This window comes from Pan paniscus, chromosome 20, assembly GCF_029289425.2.
Source record: "Pan paniscus chromosome 20, NHGRI_mPanPan1-v2.0_pri, whole genome shotgun sequence".
Classification (NCBI taxonomy): Eukaryota; Metazoa; Chordata; class Mammalia; order Primates; family Hominidae; genus Pan; species Pan paniscus.
In genome coordinates, this window is record NC_073269.2 from 25,942,998 (window position 1) to 25,968,081 (window position 25,084).

Sequence of the window (25,084 nt, forward strand, 5' to 3'; positions counted from 1 at the left end):
ACCCAAATGTCCAACAACAATAGACTGGATTAAGAAAATGTGGCACATATACACCATGGAGTACTATGCAGCCATAAAAAATGATGAGTTCACGTCCTTTGTAGGGACATGGATGAAATTGGAAATCATCATTCTCAGTAAACTATCGCAAGAACAAAAAACCAAAGACCGCATATTCTCACTTATAGGTGGGAATTGAACAATGAGAACACATGGACACAGGAAGGGGAATATCACACTCTGGGGACTGTTGTGGGGTGGGGGGAGTGGGGAGGGATAGCACTGGGAGATATACTTAATGCTAGATGATGAGTTAGTGGGTGCAGCGCACCAACATGGCACATGTATACATATGTAACTAACTTGCACATTGTGCACATGTACCCTAAAACTTAAAGTATAATAATAATAATTAATAAATAAATAAAAGAAAATAAAAAATTCAGACATTATAGACTGTATTAATTATTTTACATACAGAGGAATACCTGAGAGTAGATAATTTATAGAGAAAAAATGTTTATTTGGCTCACAGTTCAGCAGACTGTACAGGAAGTGTGTGCCAGCATCTGTTTCTGGTGAGTAAGGGTCCTAGTAAGCTTATAATCATTGTGGAAGGCAAAGTATAACTGGGCACATCACACAGTAAGAGACAGAGTAAGTGTGAGGTGAAGAAGCCAGGTTTGTTTGTTTTTTTAACCAACCAGCTCTCATTTGAATCAATAGAGTGTAACCTTTTTGATTATCAAAAGGATGGTGCCAAGCCATTTATGAGGAATTTGCTCCCCCATGACCCAAACACCTCCCACCAGGTCCCACATCAAACAGGAGGATTATATTGCAGCATGAGGTTTAGAGAAAATGGACATCCTCTAACCTTAGGCCAACCATATCATATCACCAACTAGGCTTAACAGATATGTACAAAACTTTCCAGGCAAAAGCAAGGGAATACACACAATATTCTTACTTGCTCCTAGTGTGTTCTGTTATGACACATACCAAGTCTTATTAAATTTATGAATACCGGCTGAGTGCAGAGGCTCATATCTATAATCTCAACACTTTGGGAGAATCACATGGGGCAAAAAGTTTGGGACCAGCTTACACAACATAGTGAGACCCTGTCGCTACTAATAAATCAAAAAATTAACCAGGGGTAGTAGTGCATTTCTGTAGTCCCAGCTCAAAAATTTGAGGTAAAAGGATCACTTGAGCCCAGCAGCCTGAGGTTGCAGTGAGCCAAAATCATGTCACTGCACTACAGCCTGGGCAAAGAGTAAGATCCTGTCTCAAAATAACAACAAATACATTTAAGAAGACCAAAAGTATACACTATGTTTTCTGACCAAAACTGAAAGAAACTAGGCATTAAAAGCCAAAGTAAAACTGGGAAATCCAAAAATATAGGAAATTAAAACACACTCTTCAACAGATTCTTTTTTTTTTTTTTTTTTTTTTTTTTTTTAGACGGAGTCTCGCTCTGTTGCCAGGCTGGAGTGCAATAGTGTGATCTCGTCTCACTACAAACTCTGCCTCCAGGGTTCAAGCAATTCTCCTGTCTCAGCCTCCTGAGTAGCTAGCACTACAGGTGCGTGCCGCCACGCGCAGCTAATTTTTGTATTTTTAGTAGAGAAAGGGTTCCACCAGGTTGGCCGGGATGGTCTCGATCTCCTCACCTTGTGATTCACTTGCCTCAGCCTCCCAAAGTGCTGGGATTACAGGCGTGAGCCAATGCACCCAGCCACTTTTCAACATATTCTTGCTCCAGGGTCAAAAAATTTAATTTTTCAAAGACATTACTATGACCTAACAGTGGTGAATGAATTTAATATAATCTCTATAAAAACCCTAATCACATAGTTTTTTACAGAAATATAGTTTATTTTTATTTTTATTTTTTTTAGATGGAGTCTCACTCTATTGCCAGGCTGGAGTGCAGTGGCTGCAGTGGCATGATCTTGGCTCACTGCAACCTCTGCTTCCCGGATTCAAGTGATTCTCCTGCCTCAGCCTCCTGAGTAGCTAGGAATACAGTCACCCGCCACCACGCCCACCTAATTTTCGTATTTTTTTTTTAGTAGAGACGGGATTTCACCATGTTAGCCAGGATGGTCTCAAACTCCTGACCTCATGATCTGCCCGCCTTGGCCTCCCAAAGTGCTGGGATTACAAGCATGAGCCACCAGGCCTGGCCTAAAATTTTTAAATTTGATTATAAACTATAGATAAACACCCTTGAAAAAGAACAAAGAGGCATTATACTTCCTGATTGGAAAACATATTAAAAGCTACAAAAACAAAACAATGTGGTACTGACACAAAGATAAACAGATGAAAGAACAGAATAGACAGCCCGGAAATGAACTCTTCTGTATAAGATAAAATAATCTTCCACAAAGTTGCCATGAGCATCCAATAAAGAAAAGATATTCTCTTCAAAAAATATTGTTGAAAACTGGAAATCGACACTGATGAAATAAAGTTGGATCATTTCCTTGAACAAAATACAAAAAAAAAATGGTTTAACTAAATACTTAAACATGAAAAGATAAATAACATCTCTTGGAAAAAACAGGAAAAAGTCATGTCATTGGTCTTGGCACTATTTTTTTAGATATGACACTAAATGCATGAGCAACTACAACAACAGCAATAACCATTAAGATTTAACTGCATTATACTTCAAAATTTCTGCACATGAAAACAAAAATTCAATAGACAATGCCTCCTAGAAAATGGGTGAAAATATTTGCAAATCACAAGAGATGAGTGATGAGTTAATATTCAGAATATATAAACAACTCTTAAAACTGAACAATAAAGCTGAATAACTTGATTTATTAATGAAAAAATAATTGAACTGAATTTTCATTAAAAAAGATACCCAAATGGGAAAAAGTATTTGAAAAGAAAAGCAAAATTAATAATTTATAGAGAAACACATAAAAAAGAAAAATGAAATCATCTCACACCCACTACAATGGCCACTGTAAATTTATGAAAAACACCAAATCTGTTGATAATGCAATGAAAATAAAACCCCTGTTGATTGTTGGTAGAAAACAAAAGAGCAGCCATTGTTTTAAAATGTTACAAATATTGGCCGGGCATGGAGGCTCAGGCCTGTAATCCCAGCACTTTGCGAGACCGAGGCAGGCAGATCACAAGGTCGGGAATTCGAGACCAGCTTGACCAACATGGTGAAACCCCATCTCTACTAAAAATACAAAAATTAGCCGGGTGTGGTGGTGCACACCTGTAATTCCAGCTACTCGGAAGGCTGAGGCAGGAGAAATCGCTTGAACCCGGGAGGCGGAGGTTTCAGTTAGCTGAGATCAGGCCACTGCACTCCAGCCTGGGCAATAACAGCAAAACTCCATCTCAAAAGAAAAATAAAATAAAATAAAATAGAATAAAATAAAATAGGAATTACAACTATCCAAGCCCCTTGTAAGCAGCCAACTAAAGGTGGACCCTAGTACAGAAACTGCAGGCTTGAGACCAAGCTACTACCCCTCTCCACAAACCCAGAGGGCATCCCAGAACCCTGTCAGCCCAAAAAAGAAGATCTTGGCTGGGCGAAGTGGCTCATGCCTGTAATCCCAGCACTTTGGGAAGCTGAGGCGGGTGGATCACAAGGTCAGGAGTTCAAGACCAGCCTTACCAACATGGTGAAACCCCGTCTACTAAAAATACAAAAATTAGCTGGGCATGGTGGCACAAGCCTGTAATCCCAGCTACTCGGAAGGCTGAAGCACCAGATCACTTGAACCCGGGAGGCGGAGGTTGCAGTGAGCCGAGATCACACGACTGCACTACAGCCTGGGTGACAGAGTGAGACTCAGTTTCGGAAAAAAAAAAAAAAATCTTTACATTCTGAAATCAGTTTATCAGTTTATAAAAACTTGAAGAGGCATTTCCATTTTCAAATTTACAGACACCAATGCCAAACTATATTGTGCCCACTTGTCAATGCTTCTCTTTTAACATAACACTGAAAATATGTGGCAGAAGAATTAGTCAAAAAACAAAAAACCCATTGAAATTGAAGACAAGTAAAATGTTTCTGTTTGTAGATCATAAAATCTTACATATAAAAATACATAAACAGTACATTAAAACCTATCTAAATTAATAAATACACTTAGTAAATTACCAAATATAAAATCAACATATAAGTTATCGTTCCATAAACCTAAATTGTCTAATAAAATAAAGGAAGAAAACAATATTATTTACAATAGCATTCAAATAATGTATTTCTGAGAACAAATTCACCCAAGAAAGTGAAAAAAATCTTTACAATAAAAGATATAAGATTTCAATGATGAAATTAGAGAAGACACAAGTTTTAAAATATTTAATATCTATGGATTTAAAGAATAAATATTGTTAAAATACCATATTATCCAAAGTGATCTATAGATTCAAGAAACTCCCTACCAAAATTCTAGTGGCATTTTTTTCATAGTAATAGAAAATACAATCCCTAAATTTACATGAAACTATAAATCTTTTTTTTTTTTTTTTTTTGAGATGGAGTTTCACTCTTATTGCCAAGGCTGGAGTGCAGTGGCACAATCACAGCTCACAGCAACCTCTGCCTCCTGGGTTCAAGCAATTCTCCTGCTTCAGCCTCCAGAGTAGCTGGGATTACAGGCATGCGCCACCACGCCCGGCTAATTTTGTATTTTTAGTGGAGACGGGGTTTCACCATGTTGGTCAGGCTGGTCTTGAACTCCTGACCTAAGGTGATCCACCCACCTCGGCCTCCCAAAGTGCTGGGTTACAGGAGTGAGCCACCGTGCCCGGCCCAGTAAATCTTTTTAAGAGACAGGGTCTCCTTATGTTGCCCAGGTTGGTATCCAACTCCTAGGCTTAAGGGATCCTTCTGCCTTGGCCTCCCAAAGTGATAGGATTACAGCTGTGAGCCACTGCCCCCAGCCAAAACTACAAGAAACTTTGAATAGTCAAAGCAATCATGAGGAATAAGAACAAAGCGAACATCATACTTTTTAATTTCAAACTATATTTCAAGCCTGTAGTAATACAAATAGGATGAAATGTGCAGAAAAATAAACAAAAAAAAATGGAACAGAAACCACAACTCTTACATATTTCAGACATGACACAAAAAGAGAACTTACAAAATAGTTTAACAGAGTTTCTCAAAATTATGCAGATATTTCTGAGTCTCCAGAAACAATGAGAAAAAAAAGTCAGATTGTGCAATCTCTTATATGCCATGAAGAGGACTTTAGCTCACTGTAAACTTGAAGGAAGATCACTGAAGGGAAAGTAGAATTTTTAAAGAATTTAAAAGCATAAGACAGAAGATGCCCCTATGTTGAAGTTAAAAAAACAAAACAGCTGCCTAGAAACTTTGGAACACAGATTTCCAAGTCAAATTTTAAGGACTGGCTTTCTCTTTTACCTTTGGACCTCTCATCTGTGTCATCTGTTGTATTCACTCTCACCTACCTGGGGGTTTGGCTACCATCTCGTGTATCTTCATATTCCAGGGCTCTTTTCCTTGCTCCAGACAGGTGATCAGGTCTAAATTAGACACAGCAATACCTGTTTTATTAAAAATAAATAACATGAATCTTGCTCATATTCTCCAGTTACCAACCTAGTAATTTTCTCAGTAAAGAGAATGCAGGCCAGGCACAGTGGCTCATGCTGGTAATCCCAGCACTCTGAGAGGCCGAGGTGGGTAGATCACCAGAGGTCAGGAGTTCAAGACCAGACGGGTCAACATGGCAAAACCCTGTCTCTACTGAAAATACAGAAATTAGCTGGATATGGTGGTGCACACCTGTAGTCCTAGCTGCTCGGGAGGCTGAGGCAGGAGAATCACTAGAACCCAGGAGGCAAAGGTTGCAGTGAGCTAAGATTGCACCACTGCATCCAGCCTGAGTGACAGAGCAAGACTCCATCTCAGAAAAAAATATTTTAAAAAGAGAATGTAATAGAATATTCCAGTATATTAATCACAAAATATATTCTAGTAAATTAATCACAAAATACTAACTTATAACAAAATTTCTAAATATTAAGAAAATATTTTCAATTTGTATGTTCTTAATTTTACTACTCAGTGCTACTGAATCAAAAATTGGTGGTGGCAATTAGATTTTAAGGTGTGGGCAACAGTATTTTATGCCACTAAATTTCTGGAATTACCACTAATCTAGAGTGAAGGATACAGATCAGCTCAGAAACGTGGAAAGTTCAGGTCAGGGTGAAACATCTACACAGATAAATCCTACATTTTCTTAAAAACAGGTAGTTGAAACTCATTTATGTAAGCATAAATTGCCAAAAAACACGCAACAAAAAAGAGAAATAAAACCTTTAGAGTATATTAGGAATTGTATATTAAAGTTATCCTCACCTTGCTGGGCAAGGTGGCTCACGCCTGTAATCCCAGCACTTTGGGAGGCTGAGGCGGGCAGATCCTGAGGTCAGGAGTTCGAGATCAGCCTGACCAACATGGTAAGACCCCATCTCTACTAAAAATACAAAAATTAGCCGGGCATGGTGGCACATGGCTGTAATCCCAGCTATGCAGGAGGCTGAGGCAGGAGAATCGCTTGAACCCTGGAGGCAAAGGTTGCAATGAGCCGAGATTGCGCCACTGCACTCCAGCCTGGGTGACAGAGTGAAACTCTGTCTCAAAAAATAATAATAATAAATAATAAAAATTTAAAAAAAAAAACTTATCCTCACCCAGGAATACCAGGTTTCTGTAGTTCTCTAACATGACATTCCTATATAAATTCTGCTGTGCTGTGTCCAGGCACTGCCACTCCTCCAGAGAGAATTCTATGGCCACATCCATAAATGTCAATGGTCCCTGAAAAACACATACACACACACATATTTACCAAGTGGTTATGGACACAATTTTTAATTTGACTCAAGGTGAAATGAGAGAGTAAAGAGAACTGGTTCTGACTTATAGGAGTGACTGAAATTATCCAATAAAATAATTTTCAACACAGAAATATTCTCGAATGTATTCTCTAACTCTGAAAAAAGAGAGTAGTATAAGATCCACAAAATCAGCGTATATATGTTACTTTTCTGAATGATAAAGTATAAACTTAAGGGCATGAACAGAAACATGTACATTTTTTATTGCTATATATACATCATACAGAATGACTTGTGTATATTTTTCAGATGGAAAAGACATGTTGAGTTAGAAAGTGCTTCTCAAATTTTAGTCTGTAAAATAAACTGGAGATCTTGTTAGTGGAGATTATTTTTTCAGAAGATCTGGAATAAAGTCTCAGTTTTTAAATTTCTAACAAGCTCACCAATAATTCCAATGTTTTTGGCCCAAAAAGAATATTTTGTCAAACATCCCGTAAGTAGAAGGGCCTGTGTTTTTTTCAGTTTTACTTACCTGTACACAAAGATAAGAGCTTTCATTTTCCAAAGACATATGTATACAAGGAAAACCTAAGAAAAAGTCAGCTCCCAGATAAAATATGATGATTTATGCACATTAGCTGCATAAAGATACTTAATAATGAACAGAAAAATAATTAACTCTATGGTGAAAAAATCTTTCAGAGAGTTCTTTAACCAAAAGACTTATTTTGTCTTTTTTTTTTAACCAAAAGAATTATTAACATCAACTGCACTAGGACAAATTTTTATGATGTGCTAATGCATAACACAGAAGGACACAGCACCACTGCTGGAATATTCCCCCCAAAAGTAAATTATAGTCTGAATTTAACCATAAAGAAAACATCAGTTCTGTGCAAAGTTCAAGATAAACATATCTTTCACGTTTTAATTTTTAATAATGATTTTAGGTAGACATCTTGAGAATATGCCTTTAAAGGTGTCAGCACCACCTGTTTACCTGATGCCACCACACCCACAAGCAAAAAGATGAAGACTTGCAGAAAAAGTCCACCCATTTCTGTCCTTAATAACAGAAGAGATGCAGGAAAAACACGCTGCACCATGGAAATAAAGATATAAGTTTCATTTTTCCTGTCCTCAGGTGCCCTTCCCTTACATGGACACCAACAATTTCTGCTACAGTAATAAAAATATGGACCACACTGTCCTCTCCCTACCAAATCCAAACAGAAACAGCCCTATGGCCACCCTTTTAGTGCAAAGGTGAGACTTAACTCTTATGAATGTATCTGAACCCCTCATACTCAATTCTAGCCTCATGTTAAAATCACATGAGGCACTTAATTAAAACAACATGGGGCCAGGTGTGGTGGCTCAAGCCTGTAATCCCAGCACTTTGGGGGGCCAAGGAGGGTGGATCTTCTGAGGTCAGAAATTTGAAACCAGCCTGGCCAACATGGTGAAACCCTGTCTCTACTAAAAACACAAAAATTAGCTGGGCGTGGTGGAACGCGCCTGTAGTCCCAGCTACTCGAGAGGGTGAGGCAGGACAATCGCTTGAATGTGGGAGGCAGAGGTTGCAGTGAGCTGAGATCACGCCACTGCACTCCAGCCTGGTGACAGAGCGACACTCCATCTCAAAAAAAAAAAAATACAAAAATTAGTCAGGCACGGTGGCATGCACGTGTAATCCCAGCTACTTGGGAGGCTGACTCAAGGAGAATCACTTGAACCTGGCAGGCAGAGGTTGCAGTGAACCAAGATCAAGCCACTACACTCCAGCCTAGGAGACAGAGTAAGACTCCATCTCAAAACAAACAAATACAATATGGATGTGTCCACCTGGAGCAATAAACAGAGCCTGTGAGGAGGGGTGAAGTACAGAGATTTCTGCAAACTGTCTGTGTAATCCTAATGAGAAGCCTGGGCTGATAACCACTTAGCTAAGCATTGCCTCTCAAGCTTTAGTGAGCTTAAAATTCACTTGGTAATTTTGGACCCACTCTACGTAATGGGATTCTACAGGTTTGGAAAGGATCCATGGATAAATGTTTTAAACAAGACCCCTGTCAATGTTAATGTTGCTCCCCCGGGCTCATTATTAGCAGTAGTTAAAGAAAGCAGGCCCAGCACAGAGTCCCTTACACTCAGCACTCTTGTCACAACACAAGTATTTCTGGTACAAATAAAGACAACCCATCTTCATCCTAAAGTTTCATATTATTTGCTGGCTCTTTAAAGTTTACAAAGGAAACAGAAGGCAGCAATGTCTGAAGAAGTCTGCATTTGGAAAACAACATGTACTAATGCAAGGTGTATTAAGCAGGCGCTATGTGCTCTCAAGGGTATGTTACAGGCTGGGTGCAGTGGCTCACGCCTGTAATCCTAGGAGGCAGGTGGCTCACTTGAGATCAGGAGTTCAAGGTCAACCTGGACAACATGGTGAAACCTCATCTCTACTAAAAATACAAAAAAAAAAATTAGCCAGGTGTGGTGGCATGTGCCTGTAATCCCAGCTACTCAGGAGGCTGAAGTGGGAGAATCGCTTGAACCCAGGAAGAGGAAGTTGTAGTGAGCTAAGATTGTGTCACTGCCCTCTGGCCTGGGTGACAGAGCAAGACCCTGTCTCAAAAAAAAAAAAAAAAGTATGTTACAGAGCACTGTGCTGGGAATAACATATTATATGATTTAACTCTCATAACATCATGCGAGTTGGTACTAAGTGTTTAATAATTACCAGGATTTAGATAAAGAGCCCAGCATTTTTAACTCTTCTACTGTTTCTCTGTCATTGGTTTTTTAAAAAATGTGTAGAAAAGCCGGGCGCGGTGGTTCATGCCTGTAATCCCAGCACTTTGGGAGGCCCAGGTGGGCAGATCACGAGGTCAGGAGTTTGAGACCAGCCTGGCCAACATGGTGAAGCCCCGTATCTACTAAAAATACAAAAATTAGCTAGTCATGGTGGTGGGTGCCTGTAATCCCAGATACTCAGGAGGCTGAGGCAGAATTGTTTGAACCCGGGAGGTGGAGGTTGCAGTGAGCCAAGATCATGCCATTGCACTCCAGCCTGGGCAACAGTGCGAGACTATGTCTCAAAAAAAAAAAAAAAAAGCGTGTAGAATAAAAGCCTAATACAGACAGATGAGAGGATTACAGAAAGAGTTTAATGTAGTTTCGAGGAATTTTTACTGGGTTTATATTTACTTTTTTGTGACTTGTGGAGCAACTACTGAATCTGCAGGAATAGAAAACAAGTTCCTAAATGGAATGTTTCTGCAATCTTGGTTTTAATAAAAAATTAAGAAATTAAGACCCTAAAATACATATTTTACTTTTCCCATTTATCTGCTTTTGGGTTTCAGGAAATTGGGAGCACCAGCTCTAGAGAGGCAGCATAATTCAACAACCAAAACTCTGATCTCTTCTGATCAGTTCTGTGAGGCAAGACTCCAGGGCTGGGTGAGATCTAAACAAGGCTCTCAAAAAGGGTGAATCTGAACAGAACTGGGTAAGGGGAGACCCTCTGTAGAATTCTGTTCTCTATGCCACTGGGGTATTTCAAGTTCTGTTTTTCGTAAGCTTACCTAAGAGAAACTTAAATCCCAGCGTTTGTGTAATTTTAATCTTTTCTAGCCACTGCCCTGTCAATTTTATAACATATACTAATAAGCAATTTAAACAAATCTCTTAAGGTTTTCTAGGGTAATATTATTAGAAGATAAATATGTATTATTAGCAAGATAAAAGAAATCAAAAAATAATAATGCTTCTGTCCATAAATATCCCTTCAAGTGATGACATCAGAAGCCACAACAATATAAATAAAGTGGCCCAAATAAAGCTCACAATTTTTTCACACATCTATTTGCTGTACCAACCATATGATACTTAATTCAACCATTTATTCAGTTGCTAGTCTAGACTAAGAGTTTCTGGATTGTAGAAACCATGACTGCTTCATCTATTTTTCTAATGGCCATATAAAATTATAGCAATCAGTTTATCTGCTTGAGTCTCCAGATCTCCTCCTTGTTTTTACCCAAGTACCAGAAAACTGGAGAAACTCATCTGGGTACCAATCAAAAACATCCCTTGTATAAGGGAAGGAACAAACACAGGATGACTCATTTCTCTTACACTGAGGCAAAAGCAGAATTAACCACTCTTGTCAGCCTGACACAATTCTGCTCTGGACATCCTCAAATGTCTCAAAAATGCCTACGTAATTGTGAGAGGGTTCCCAGTGACTCTGGGCTGATGGTCCAATAATAAGCCAGGCTAGAGAGAGTCATGCTGATTCTAAATAGAAAATGGAACTGCCCTGGTTGAGCTCCAGAATTACTTGTTCTGATTAACTAGCTTTTGGGTAGAAGGACAAGAATATTGTACATAACATTTTACAGGCAGGTATAGTTGTGGTCATGGCTCCGGATACTTTGCGGTCTTGATCTCTCACTCCTAAGATGTTTATTTATATTTACAGAATTTGCCATCAGATTCTGTTTACATCTTGAGCCTCTCACGTAACTGTGGCAGACCTGCTACAAGATCTTACTGGACAAAATCTGAAAAGCTCAAAGAGCCACAGTCTCAAAGGGAGCTGTAGGATGTCTATGTGGACATCTCACAGTGCAGAAAATGCCTTCTATTGGTTTTCAGTACATTCCCAATTTAAAGTCTGGCCCTGTCTTGTAATCCCAGGCAGAAGCCAGATCTTATGTGCAGATTCTAAGTGGGATCAACCTGACTCTGCATCCTTTGGTGTTACAGAAAGCAAAGTACAATCAAAGGAGAGATCCCCTCAGAGGCCGCTCTGGCACGTTCCAAATGATGTTTACCTAAAAGGAAATAGCTGAGGAAACATGAACGTAAGTATACAATTTATTTGGGCCAAACTTGAGGATTGTAACCTGGGAGCAAATATTCAAGTTGCCTGGAATATATACTTTGATTAGCAGCAGTTACAATTGGATTTGCAAAGACAAAAAGAGAGGCACATAGAGTGGGTTGATACAAAGTTGTCTGTCAACATTTTTTATTTACAAAAATAAATTGATTATTGATTGGATATACATTGTTAGGCTATAGGGTGTGGGTTATAGTGTCCAGTGTGGCATTTTTAGTTCAATTTATAGCTACTTGTGGCAACAGCAAGCAGTTTCAAGAGGTAACTACATAGCTCAAAGAAAAAAGACATAATTGTGGTCTCATTTTAATGTCTCTCTGAGACTTATAAAGAAAAGGATTATTAGCCAGGCATGGTGGTGCAGGCCTGTAATCCCAGCTACTGAGAGGCTGAGACAGGAGAATCACCTGAACCTGGGAGGCGGAGATTGCAGTGAGCCGAGTTCGTGCCATTGCACTCCAGCCTGGACAACAAGAGTGAAACCCTGTCTCAAAAAAAAAAAAAAACCTTTTATATAGGAAATGCAAATCCTTTTCTTTTCTTTTCTTTTTCTTTTTTTTTTTTTTTTTTTTGAGACAGGGTTTCGCTCTTGTTGCCCCTGCTGGAGTGCAGTGGCGCAATCTCAGCTCACCGCAACTTCCTCCTCCCGGATTCTCCTGCCTCAGCCTCCCGAGTAGCTGGGATTACAGGCATGCGCCACCACGCCTGGCTAATTTTTTGTATTTTTAGTAGAGAGAGGGTTTCTCCATGCTAGTAAGGCTGGTCTCGAACTCCCGACCTCAGGTGATCCACCTGCCTTGGCCTCCCAAAGTGCTGGGATTACAGGAGTAAGCCAGTGGGCCCGGCAAAGTTTTCATTTTTTCCAAGCCTCAAGATCTAGATTCAGAAATTGGAGCTGCAGATTCAGATTCTGGATGGGTGGAGTAGCAGCAGGTATTACTTGCACATTTGTGGACATTTTAGCAAGAGGAGAAAAAAGGAATTAAAAATTCTCATGTCTACATATCTATTCAATGTACACATGTTATTCTGCTAGGGTTTTTGGGCCCCATGGTCTCTGAGTCAGCTTCAGGTCTGATGACAGGAGTCCCTGAGGCTGGGCACGGTGGCTCACGCCTGTAATCCCAACACTTTGGGAGGCTGAGATGGGTGGATCATGAGGTCAGGAGTTTGAGACCAGCCTGGCCAATATGGTGAAATCCCATCTCTCTTTTTTTTTTTTTTGAAACGAAGTTTCGCTCTTGTTGCCCAGGCTGGAGTGCAATAGCACAATCTTGGCTCACTGCAACCTCTGCCTCCCAGGTTCAAGTGATTCTCCTGCCTCAGCCTCCCCAGTAGCTGGCATTACAGGCGTGTGCCACCACCCTCAGCTAATTTTTGTATTTTTAGTAGAGACGGGGTTTCTCCATGTTGGTCAGGCTGGTCTCGAACTCCTAACCTCAGGTGATCTGCCTGCCTGGGCCTCCCGAAGTGCTGGGATTACAGGTGTGAGCCACCGTGCTCAGCCTTTGGTGAAACCCCATCTCTACTACAAATACAAAAAAAAAAATTAGCCAGGCATGGTGGTGAGCATCTGTAATCCCAGCTACTTGGGAGGCTGAAGCAGGAAAATCGCTTGAACACAGGAGACCGAGGTTGCAGTGAGCTAAGATCATGCCACTGCACTCCAGCCTGGGCAATGCAGTGAGACTCCATCTCAACAACAACAAAAAAGTCACTGAAAGAGGTAAAATGGTTGATTGCTGCCCTGTAAGGTTTGTAGAAATCTGATCTAGCCTCTCTGGAAGTGACTGTAGAGGACAATAGATACCAAATAGGCAGAGATGCAATTCTTCCTGCATATTTAGGGAAGAGCGTGCACTTTGCAGCACAATTGTGAGTTGACTGGAATCCTGAGAGGGAAAGGCCCTTCTAGAGTAAAGCTTGGTTGACACCTTATATGTTTATATCACGTCTGGTAATTCTAGACTGTGTTTAGAAAATATAACAAGAGAAATTATCTCCAGCCCCAGAAAAACTTCACAATGATGGAAAAGAAAGAAAACTTTTATTACACAATTAAACCAGAATGTGACATGCATCACAATCAATCTGCTTAAGAGACTGCAAAGACAGAAAGATAGTCACCATAATTAGTCCACAAGTCAAAGAATTTACAGCACCATGTCATACAGAGCTCATCCTAAATTCACCTGGTCATTGGGGATGCCACCTATCTATGCTAATTGGTTATAATCAATGACAAAATAAACTTTTCACATCTTCATGACAGGAGGTAGTTTTGCAACTTGACGCCAGGTGCCTGCTGAAGGTAGACTCTCAGTCTCCTACTACAATGGTTGAATAGAGTGCTATCTTTTTGGTTATTTACACTTTAAAGCAATGGCTCTCTATGTTCTGAGCACTCAGCTACAGCACTCCTGCTTGCCCTCTACTTATGGCTAGTGTCCTCTCTTGACCCCTACCATCTGCCAATGAGGCACAGCCCAAAGCACAGAGCTCACAGCTGGCAGCTTACATCTTAAGTGAACCCCAATTGCCACAGCAGCACTCCAGTACCTCATCAGAGACTGAAGACTATGGTACAGGAGAGCCTACAGGATTTGGGGGTAGAATTGCACCTTCATAATAATGGGAATGGGAGTGGTGTTTCAGCCTCAGTTTCAATTTATTATGGTGACTTGAAAAAAATACTGCTGGATTTCCAGCATGAGTCCAGATAGAGATAGGATGGTTCTCCCTGTGAAAACCCACCTCTTTGTCAACACCAAGGGATAGCATTAGGGCTTCTAAAACAGACATCTGAAGCATTGAAGAGAAAAACAGCTCTCGGTCTGATTCTATTGCAAAATTATATTGAGAGAAAAAAGAAGTTAAATGTATCTTGAGAAAAAACTCAGATTAGATATGATTGATCAAGTCAGCCAGAAAATATTCCCCTAAAAGGAATTTCTCTCAAAATACCCCTAATGCACAGCTACTCTTGGCATGAGAAACATGAGCATTATGAAGAAAAAAAGCATATTCTCAGCAGAATTTTATAAGATTTCTCTTCCATCTCTGCTGCTCTCATCTCCTAGCCATTGAATGGGGGTTCCATATTGAACCCAATTTAGTAAAAGCATTCCAATTTAGTAAAAGCAGAATTACCATTTGACCCAGCAACCTCATAACTTGGTATATACCCAAAGAAATATAAATTAGTCTCTCAAAAAGACACACACATGCACATCCATATTTATTGCAGTACTATTCACAATAGCAAAGACATGGAATCAATCTAAATGCCTATCAATAATAGACTGAATAAAGAACATATGGTATGGTCGGACAAGGTGGCTCACACCTGTAATCCCAGCACTTTGGGAGGCTGAGGCAAGTTGATTGCCTGAGCTCAGAAGTTTGAGACCAGCCTGGGCAACATGGCAAAACCCCATCTCTACAAAAAAATACAAAAAGAAACATTAGACAGGCATGGTGGTGCATGCCTGCAGTCCCAGCTAATTGGGAAGCTGAGGTAGGAGGACTGCTCAAGCCCAGGAGATTGAGGCTGCAATGAGCAGTCATCGCACCACTGCACTCCAGCCTGAGTGACAGAATGAGACCCTGTCTCCAAAGAAAAATAAAATAAAAGATCTAATAAAAACAAAATATGGCACATAAACATCATGAAATACTCTCCGGCCATTAAAAAAAAAAAAAAAAAAAAAGAACAGCATTATATCCTGTGCAGCAACATGGATGGAGCTGGAGACCATTGTTCTTAGAAAAGTAATGCAGAAGAGAAGGCTGGGCATGGTGGCTCACGCCTGTAATCCCAGCACTTCGGGAGGCCGAGGCGGGTGGATCACGAGGTCAGGAGATCGAGACCATCCCAGCTAATGTGGTGAAACCCCATCTCTAATAAAAATACAAAAAATTAGCTGGGCGTGGTGGTGGGCGCCTGTAGTACCAGCTACTGTGGAGGCTGAGGCAGGAGAATGGTGTGAATCCGGGAGGCGGAGCTTGCAGTAAGCAGAGATCGTGCCACTGCACTCCAGCCTGGGAGACAGAGTGAGACTCATCTTAAAAAAAAAAAAAAGAAAAGAAAAGAAAAGTAATGCAAAACCAAATGCATGTTCTCATTTATAAGTAAGAGTTAAATAATAAGAACACATGGACACAAAGTGGGGAACAACAGTAACTGAGGCCTACTTGAGGGTGGAAGGTGGAAAAACAAAGAGGGTGTGGGCATTGTGGCTCACCACCACATTGGGAGACCAAGGCAGGTGAATCACTTGAGGTCAGGAGTTCGAGACCAGTCTGGCCAACATGGTGAAACCCCATCTCATCTAAAAATACAGAAATTAGCCTGGCATGGTGATGCACAGCTCTAATCCCAGCCACTCAGGAGGCAGGAGAATCGCTTGAACCCGGGAGGCGGAAGTTGCAGTGAGCCAAGATCATGCCACTGCATTCCAGCCAGGGTGACAGAGCAAGGCTTGAAAGAAAAAAAGGGAAGAGAAGGGAAGGGAGAGGATGGGGAGGGGAGGGGAGGGGGAAGGAGGGAGGGAGGTGAGAGAGAGAGAGAAAAGAAAAAAGAAGGAAACAAAGAAAGAAAGAAAGAAGGAAAGAAAGAAAGAAAGAAAAGAAAAAGGAAGGAAGGAAGGAAGGAAGGAAGGAAGGAAGGAAGGAAGGAAGGAAGGAAGGAAGGAAAGGAAAAAGGAAAAGAGAGAGAAAATTAGAAAAAAATACCTATTTGGTGCTATGCTTAGTACTTCAGTGAAAAAATAATTTACACACCAAACACTCATGACACGATTTTACCTATATTACGAACCTGCACATGTACCAATGAATCAAAAATAGAAGTTAAAAGGAAAAAACTCCATGGGTAAGGGAGAGTGCAATGTAGATGGAAGGACTGGTTTGTGCCTGGGTGGGGCTGTACTCTAATTTATTTCTCTGTTCATACAGGCAGGTGAGATTATGAACAGGTGGTCCAGAACCCTAGGTTGGTGGAGAAAACAGGTTGCTGGTGCAGATTCAGTGTCTGGGGGTGCGGATATGCCAGGAGACTTGTAGACATGTTTGTGAGTTTGTAGCAAGAAACACCAGGATCAAAAATGCTGTGGTAAAATTCCTGAGGGTGGTGCCTAGTCCTGGGAATAAGTGTGGACACGTCAATGTCTAATGGGTATGTTTGTGAGTGGCTGGGAATCCTGTGGTGGCAGCTGTGGGAAAAGGGGGTCTGTCATCAGAGCTCATATTCTTTTTTTTTTTTCTTTCTTTCTTTTTTTTTTTTTCTTTTGAGACAGAGTCTAGTTCTGTCACCCAGGCTGGAGTGCAGTGGCGCAATCTTGGCTTATTGCAACCTCTGCCTCCCGGGTTCAAGTGATTCTCCTTCCTCAGCCTCCCCAATAGCTGAGATTACAAGAACGCACCACCATGCCCAGCTTATTTTTTCTATCTGTAGTAGGGACGGGGTTTTGCCACGTTGCCCAGGCTGGTCTTGAACTCCTGAGCTCAGGCAATCCACCTGCCTCAGCCTCCCAAAGTGCTAGGATTACAGGCGTGAGCCACGGCACCTGGCCAGAGATCCTATTCTCTAATTTTTCAGTCCTCTCTCACCCTGGGAGAACTGAAATCACAGGACAATGGGCAGTGTGACAGCCTGTGTACAGGAGAGCAGAGCGTCCCATTCCCAGACATCCAGAGTTTTATTCCAGGTCAGGCCCCCATATCTTTTTTCTGGCACCAAATCCGCAGTTTACTGAAAACCAAGCAATTCTCTAACACTAACTCATTGTCTAACATTTTATTTCTGACACCACCCAGTGTCAGCACAGGCCCTGACTCAGTCCCACACTGTCCTTACTGCAGATGCCAGACACAAACTCCATGGGCCCATTTACATTTCTGAGCTACTGTTTAAAAATTGGGGACTCCCATAACCTTTTTCAAGTTCAATAATTTGATAAAGCTACTCATAGAACTCAGCAAATACTGTAGTTATATTTACCAGTTTATTATAAAAGATACAACACAGGAAAAGTCAAATGGCAGACATGTATAGAACAAAGAAAGGTGGGGAAAGATGACACACATAGACAATCCAGATAAATAGCTGTGATTAATAAAATTCTTCATTGTTTGTGTTCTCCAGGAACAGTTTACCGAAAGAAACACCCTTCCCATTATGACTTAGATGGTGCTCTCTTTTCTTATCTATCACACAGCAGACACCGACTCTGCACATTTTTTTCTTTTTCTTATTGAAAAATCAGTTGAATTTGACTTCAGCGGTGAAAATAAAATACTTCTTAAGGAAACTTTACTTAAGTTTGTCTTTTTCCCCAAGGCTTCTGAACTTTACAATCCCATTTTATGTAACTCCAAAGAACAGGCTGACTTCAGTGTGAAACATTCTCTGATCTAAAATCTGATTTTTTCACCCTGCATTTGCCATTCCCCTTCCACCTCCTTTCTAATCTTGTTTGTTCCTCCCTAGGAAAGGAAGCCTTTGTCTGCCTGAACTTTGCAATTTTTAAAGACCTTGTAGTTGGTACTTCTGTTGCAATATTTCTTTGGAAGTCAAAATTTTTATGTAAATTCAACTTTGTTTTATTTTCAAAGTCTATAAACTGCCTCAAAACAAGAACAACTTCATCTTCAGTAAGACCCTCCCAATCCCCTTTCATTTTAACATCAACTGCATCCACCTGTGGGTCCCCAGCTTTCCAGGGCTCTGTAGCTTCTCTCAGGATAAAGACTTCTATGGCTGGGGTGAGCAGGCTGGGATATCTACAGGGGAGACTCCCCAGAAAAAACTAACTGGGCCTTTAATAAAATTTTTTTGCAGGCTCAATATTAGCCTTAGCTCTGAGCCAGTGGGCTAAAGCTTTAACTTCCATGTCAAGAGTTATTCACTTGGTCTTTGAAACTTAAGTGTTTAGCCGGGCGCAGTGGCTCACGCCTGTAATCCCAACACTTTGGGAGGCTGAGGTGGGCGGATCACAAGGTCAGGAGATCGAGACCATCCTGGCTAACACGGTGAAACATTGTCTCTACTAAAAATACAAGAAAAAAAATTAGTCGGGCGTGGTGGCGGGCACTTGTAGTCCCAGCTACTGGGTAGGCTGAGGCAGGAGAATGGTGTGAACCCGGGAGGCGGACCTTGCAGTGAGCTGAGATCGCACCACTGTACCCCAGCCTGGCTACAGAGCAAGACTCCATCTCAAAAAAAAAATAAACTTAAGTGTTTAAAAAATCCAGTGTTTCTTGGCTGGGCGCAGTGGCTCACGCCTGTAATCCCAGCACTTTGGGAGGCCAAGGCAGGCAGATCACCTGAGGTCAGGAGTTTGAGACCAGCCTGACCAACATGCAGAAACCCCGTCTCTACTAAAAATACAAAATTAACCAGGTGTGGTGGTGCATGCCTGTAATTCCAGCTACTCAAGAGACTGAGGCAGGAGAATAGTTTGAACCCAGGAGGCAGAGGCTGCAGTAAGCCAAGATCATGCCATTGCACTCCAGCCTGGGCAATAAGAGAGAAATTCCATTTCAAAAAATAAAAAAATAAATCCAGCAGTTTCTCAAACACAGTGTTGACATAAGAGAAGAAAATTTTAGGGTGCTTATATTTATTATCTCAATAAGAAAAGCAAAAGTGTCCATTCCTTTCAAACAATAAATGCATTATTTTATTATTTCCATTAAAAGTCATATAGTAAACAATTAGTCATATGGAAACATGTCTAGGAGGTACTAAGTTTCAAATAAAATTTAGCTTAAAACTCAGAAATCAAGATAACAGGATTTGAACAGAGATATTCACTGTCACAAATTTACCCTGCAAAAAGAGGAGCTGATGCTTTCATGAATCTATGTAACTCAGCACTTATCTACCACATTTTCTTGTGAAAATGTATTCATTTTCTACAGCCAAAATGGGAAAGACATTTCCCCTATTCTTTTTCTTGGTAGCATTCTTAAACAGCCTTGAAATTTTATTGGAAATTACCAAGCCATAAAAAATACACCTGACACTGATGAAAGAAATCATAGATGGCACAAACAAATGGAAACAAATCCCATGCTCATGGATAAGTAGAATCAATATTGTGAAAATGACCATACTGCCAAAAGCAATCTACAAATTCAGTGCAATCCTTATCAAAATACCACCATAATTCTTCACAGAATTAAAAAAAATTCCAAAATTCATATGGAACAAAAAAGAGCCTGCGTAGCCAAAACAAGGCTAAGCAAAAAGAACAAATCTGGAGGCATAACATTACCTGATTTCAAACTACACTATAAGGCCATAGTCACCAAAACAGCATGTTACTGGTTTAAAAATAGGCACATAGACCAATGGAACAGAATAGAGAACCCAGAAATAAACCCAAATACTTACAGCCAACTGATCTTCAGCAAAGCAAACAAAAACATAAAGTGGGGAAAGGACACCCTTTTCAACAAATGGTACTGGGATAATTGGCTAGCCATATGTAGGAGAATGAAACTGGATCCTCATCTCTCATCTTATACAAAAATCAACTCAAGATGGATTAAGGACTTAAACCTAAGATCGGAAACTATAAAAATTATAAAACATAACATTGGAAAAACCCTTCTAGACATTGGATTAGGCAAGGATTTCATGACCAAGAACTCAAAAGCAAATGCAATAAAAACAAAGATGAATATCAGGGACCTAATTAAATTAAATAGTTTTTACACGGCAAAAAGAACAGTCAGCAGAGTAAACAGACAACACATAGAGTGAGAAAAAATCTTCACAATCTTTACATCTGACAAAGGACTAATATCTAGAGTCTACAACAAACCCAAACAAATCAGTACAAAACAAACAATCTCATCAAAAAGTGGACTAAGGATATGAATAAACAATTCTCAAAAGAAGGTATACAAATGGCCAACAAACATATGAAAAAATCCTCAACATCACTAATGATCAGGGAAATGCAAATCAAAACCACAATGCGATACCACCTTACTCCTGCAAGAATGGCCATGATCAAAAAATCAAGAAACAGTAGATGTTGGCATGGACGTGGTGAACAGGGAACACTTCTACATTGCTGGTGGGAATGTAAACTAGAAAAGCCACTATGGAAAACAATGTGGAGATTCCTTAAAGAACTAAAAGTAGAATTACCATTTGATCCAGCAATCCCACAATTGGGTATCTACCCAGAGGAAAAGAAGTCATTATTCGAAAAATGTACTTGCACACGCATGTTCATAGTGGCACATTTCACAATAGCAAAATCATGGAACCAACCCAAATCCTCATCAATCAATGAATGGATAAAGAAACTGTGGTATATATATACAATGGAATACTACACAGCCATAAGAAATGAATTAACAGCATTTGCAGTAACCTGGATGAGACTAGAGACTATTATTCTAAGCAAAGTATCTCAGGAGTTGAAAACCAAACATGGTATGTTCTGATATGTGGGAGCTAAGCTATGAGGATGCAAAGGCATAAGTATGATACAATGGACTTTGGGGATTTGAGGGGAAGAGTGGAAGGGGGATGAGGGATAAAAGACTACAAATTTGGTGCAGTGTATAATGCTCTGGTGATGGGTGCACCAAAATCTCATAAAATAGGCTGGGCGCGGTGGCTCATGCCTATAATCCCAACACTTTGGGAGGCCATGGCGGGTGGATCACTTGAGATCAGGAATTTGAGACCAGCCTGGCCAACCTGGAGAAACCCCGTTCTCTACAAAAAATACAAAAATTAGCTGGGCATGGTGGCACGCCCACCTGTAATTCTAGCTACTCGGGAGGCTGAGGCAGAAGAATTGCTTGAACCCGGGAGGCAGAGGTTGCAGTGAGCCAAGATTGTGCCATTGCACTCCAGCCTGGGCAACAAGAGCAAGAGTCCATATTAAATATAAATATAAATACATATATATTTGATTATATATATATTCACAAAAAATACATCTGAGAAAATTCCTAAACTTACTCTAAGAAAGGAAAACTTAAATGAGAATTTCTCACAAATAAAATACATGATTAATATTAATTTTTTCTGAAATCTACCTCTTTTATGCCCTTTGTTAATATTTTCTTACCTTCCAAGTCCTATTAATAAAATGCAATTTACAGTTAAATAATGGAAGTCAACATAAGTGAACAAATCTTTTCAAGGTGACAAACCCAGGGAGTGGTAGTGCTAATTAGAAAACAGATGTGTCTAGACCAGGCGCGGTGGCTCACGCCTGTATTCCCAGCACTTTGGGAGGCCGAGGCGGGCGGATCACCTGAGGTCTGGAGTTTGAGACCAGCCTGACCAACATGGAGAAACCCCATCTCTACTAAAAATACAAAAACATTAGCTGGGTGTGGTGGCACATGCCTGTAATCCCAGCTACTCGGGTGGCTGAGGCAGGAGAATCGCTTGAACCTGGGAGGCGGAGGTTGCGGTGACCCGAGATCGTGCCATTGCACTCCAGCCTGGGCAACAAGAGTGAAACTCCACCTCAAAAAAAAAAAAAGAAAAGAAAGAAAACAGATGTGTCTGACTGATATTCACCCATCCCATTCTGCTCACCTTAAGTGCTCAATAACCACCCTCTCAGGAGACATTACACTATGCCCCAGGTGCATTTTACTTTGTAAGTTCTTGCACCATCTCACTTGGGTCAGGTTTTTCTTTGTCTTTTGGGATACTTTTTTTTTTCCACAAAATTTAGAGAATTCAGGGGGCAGAAATTATTTCTGTGTTTTCCCCTCAATACCAGCATCTGATTGGCTGACCAGCACTGTGTCTCCAAGAAATGGAAGCTGGGTTGGGTGAAGACAATCTTAATGTCTCAGGGGGTTAGCTTTTCAAAGGAAGAGTATGCCAGGAGATGCCTCTCAGCCCCAGGGCATCCACCTGCTCCCTTGAGAAGCTACACTCCATACCTCAGGTTGTCCTCAGGGAGAAAATGACCCAGGAGCTGATATTCACTAGACACTCTAGCAGAAAAAGTCATGATGTGTATCTTGGTTTACTCCAGACAGTACTGAAACCCAGGACCAGGAAAAAACTGAAGGGTGGCTGAAGACACATCACTCCGTAAAGTTTCCAAAGAAAAACCTTCACCTGAAAACAAACATTCTGATAAGATTTCTGTGCCTAAGGAAGATTAAAAAAAAAAAAAAGCCATAGAAATTTCATAAAATACAGTGTCAGGGAATTATTTTTTGCTTTCTTCTCATGAGAAATATTTTCAACCAGAAAACAATTTTAAGTGCCATCCAATGCTTTGTCAAAAAATGATTAAAATACAGTATCAAAAATGTACACTAAAGGAAAAACAGTTGAGAATGTGAATTAGGAAAGGCAAGCTGGCATTTGGAAATGTCAGAAGGAACTAGAAATTTAGTATTTTAGTTTATTTGCAGTTTAAATCTAACTGCAGGCCAGAGTTAGGCTGGAGGAATGGGGCTGGGAGGTACACTTGAGACCCCGCTTGGAACGCATGTGAAAAATGCAGGGGAAAATCAGTCCCCTGTGGAGTGTGAGAATAATTAAGTGGCAGGCAATTACACTGAGGAGGCTCTAGTCCCCGGGTTTCTACTTAACAGCAACAGCTACGTAAATGTACCTAACCGATTATTAAATATAGTTTTCTTCATCATGCACCTTATAAAAAGTCTTTCCTTCAAGCTCCTCCCATGAACCACAAACTACAAAACATACTTTTGTGCTCTACAATTGAATCATTCTTTGATTAAATTCTTTAATCTTTTTTGCGATGACTGCCACAGATTTTTAATAGGAGAAAATAGGAACCGGGAACCCCACAGACCAAAGCTCTTCCCATTCATGAACCCGACCCCAAGTCAGGATTCTCCCCTGACCACCCTCCCATGGTCCCTGCACAATCTGGGAGAGGCGCGGCGCTGCCGGTGCAGAGCCGCCCAGAGAGGGCTCCAGGCCAGGGCACAGTCACTGCGCAGGGAAGAGACAGGACGCCCGGGGGCCCGGCTGTCGGCGCAGCCGCCATCTTATGGCTGAAGGGGACTGAGGCCGAGCTGAGCAAGGAGAACTCGGAGCGCAGATTGTGGAGATGACTGCGGGGAGTCCTGAGTCCCGCCACAGCCACTTCCCACAGGTTTCAACCAGCCCCTTCCCCTCTCTCGGGATGTCGGACGGCACTCTCACCATTTCTAGGCTTCCAGAGGGTCCTGGAGTCTTAGCTGTGGATCTCCCAATACCTGCAGGTCACAGAGCCACAGAGTCTGGGCCTCTAGGAGCAGAGCACAAACAGCAGTGAAGACGAGACCCGGAGCTCCGACTGCAGCAAGAGACAAAGGCCGCGCCAAACCCGGAAGCCGCCCTGTCCGGTCCAGCTGCGTGTCTGAGTGAACTGTCCCCAGCTCAGAGTCCCTGATTGGATAATGTTAAAACCCGCCCCTTCAGGCCCTGAGTGACGGAGGATGTGATCAGATGCTGGGCTGAATGAAGTGTGACAGCCTATGCTGCAGCCTTTTCAGGCAAGTCTTCCTCCCTGAGCTGAGCTAGGCCCACCCGAGAGGGTGTTTGCCTTTAATCTTGTGTATAAGGTCATATGCCCTTATAAATAATATGCTATATGGCTATTCACAAATGAAAAGAATATAATAACCCAATTGTTCTAAAAAAAAATTTTTTTTTTGAGATTGAGTTTCACTCTTGTTGCCCAGGCTGGAGTGCAATGGCGCAATCTTGGCTCATCGCAACCTCCACCTCGCGGGTTCAAGCGATTCTCCTGCCTCAGCCTCCCACGTAGCTGAGATTACAGGCATGCGCCACCATGCCCGGCTAATTTTTTTGTATTTTTAGTAGAGACGGGGTTTCTCCATGTTGGTCAGGCTGGTCTCAAACTCCAGACGTCAGGTGATCCTCCCGCCTCGGCCTCCCAAAATGCTGGGATTACAGGCATGAGCCACTGCGCCCGGCCCAATTGTTCTAAAATTTTATATTTTGTGACCTTCCTGACTTCTGGTCCTTTGAGCAGGCAGCCTGAGATTTTAAAAAGGAGGCAATTCTCTGAAATAAAATGTGAGCCACAAGTTGGGCGCTGTACCTCACGCCTGTAATCCCAGTACTTCGGGAGGCCGAGGAGGGTGGATCATCTGAGGTCCAGAGTTCGAGACCAGTCTGGCCAACATGGTGAAACCCCGTCTCTAAAACAATACAAAAAAATTAGCTGGGCATGGTGGCAGGCGCCTGTAATCCCAGCTACTTGGGAGGCTGGGGCAGGAGAATCGCTTGATCCTGGGAGGTGGAGG

The 25,084-nt window shown here is 41.2% G+C and overlaps 1 protein-coding gene across 1 annotated transcript in view; it reads right to left on the reverse strand.

Annotated features, from left to right (window-relative positions):
• Positions 1-24,281, reverse strand: part of ZNF708 (zinc finger protein 708) — a 42,743-nt gene extending 18,462 nt beyond the window's left edge. The window contains exons 1-3 of the mRNA XM_008955518.5: positions 23,976-24,281; positions 6,736-6,862; positions 5,485-5,580 (exon numbers count right to left, since the gene is read on the reverse strand). Of these exons, the coding sequence (XP_008953766.3) occupies positions 5,485-5,580; positions 6,736-6,862; positions 23,976-23,978 (226 nt within the window). The 5' untranslated portion in view covers positions 23,979-24,281. The remainder of the gene's footprint in view (positions 1-5,484; positions 5,581-6,735; positions 6,863-23,975) is intronic.
• Positions 24,282-25,084: the final 803 nt, after the last annotated feature.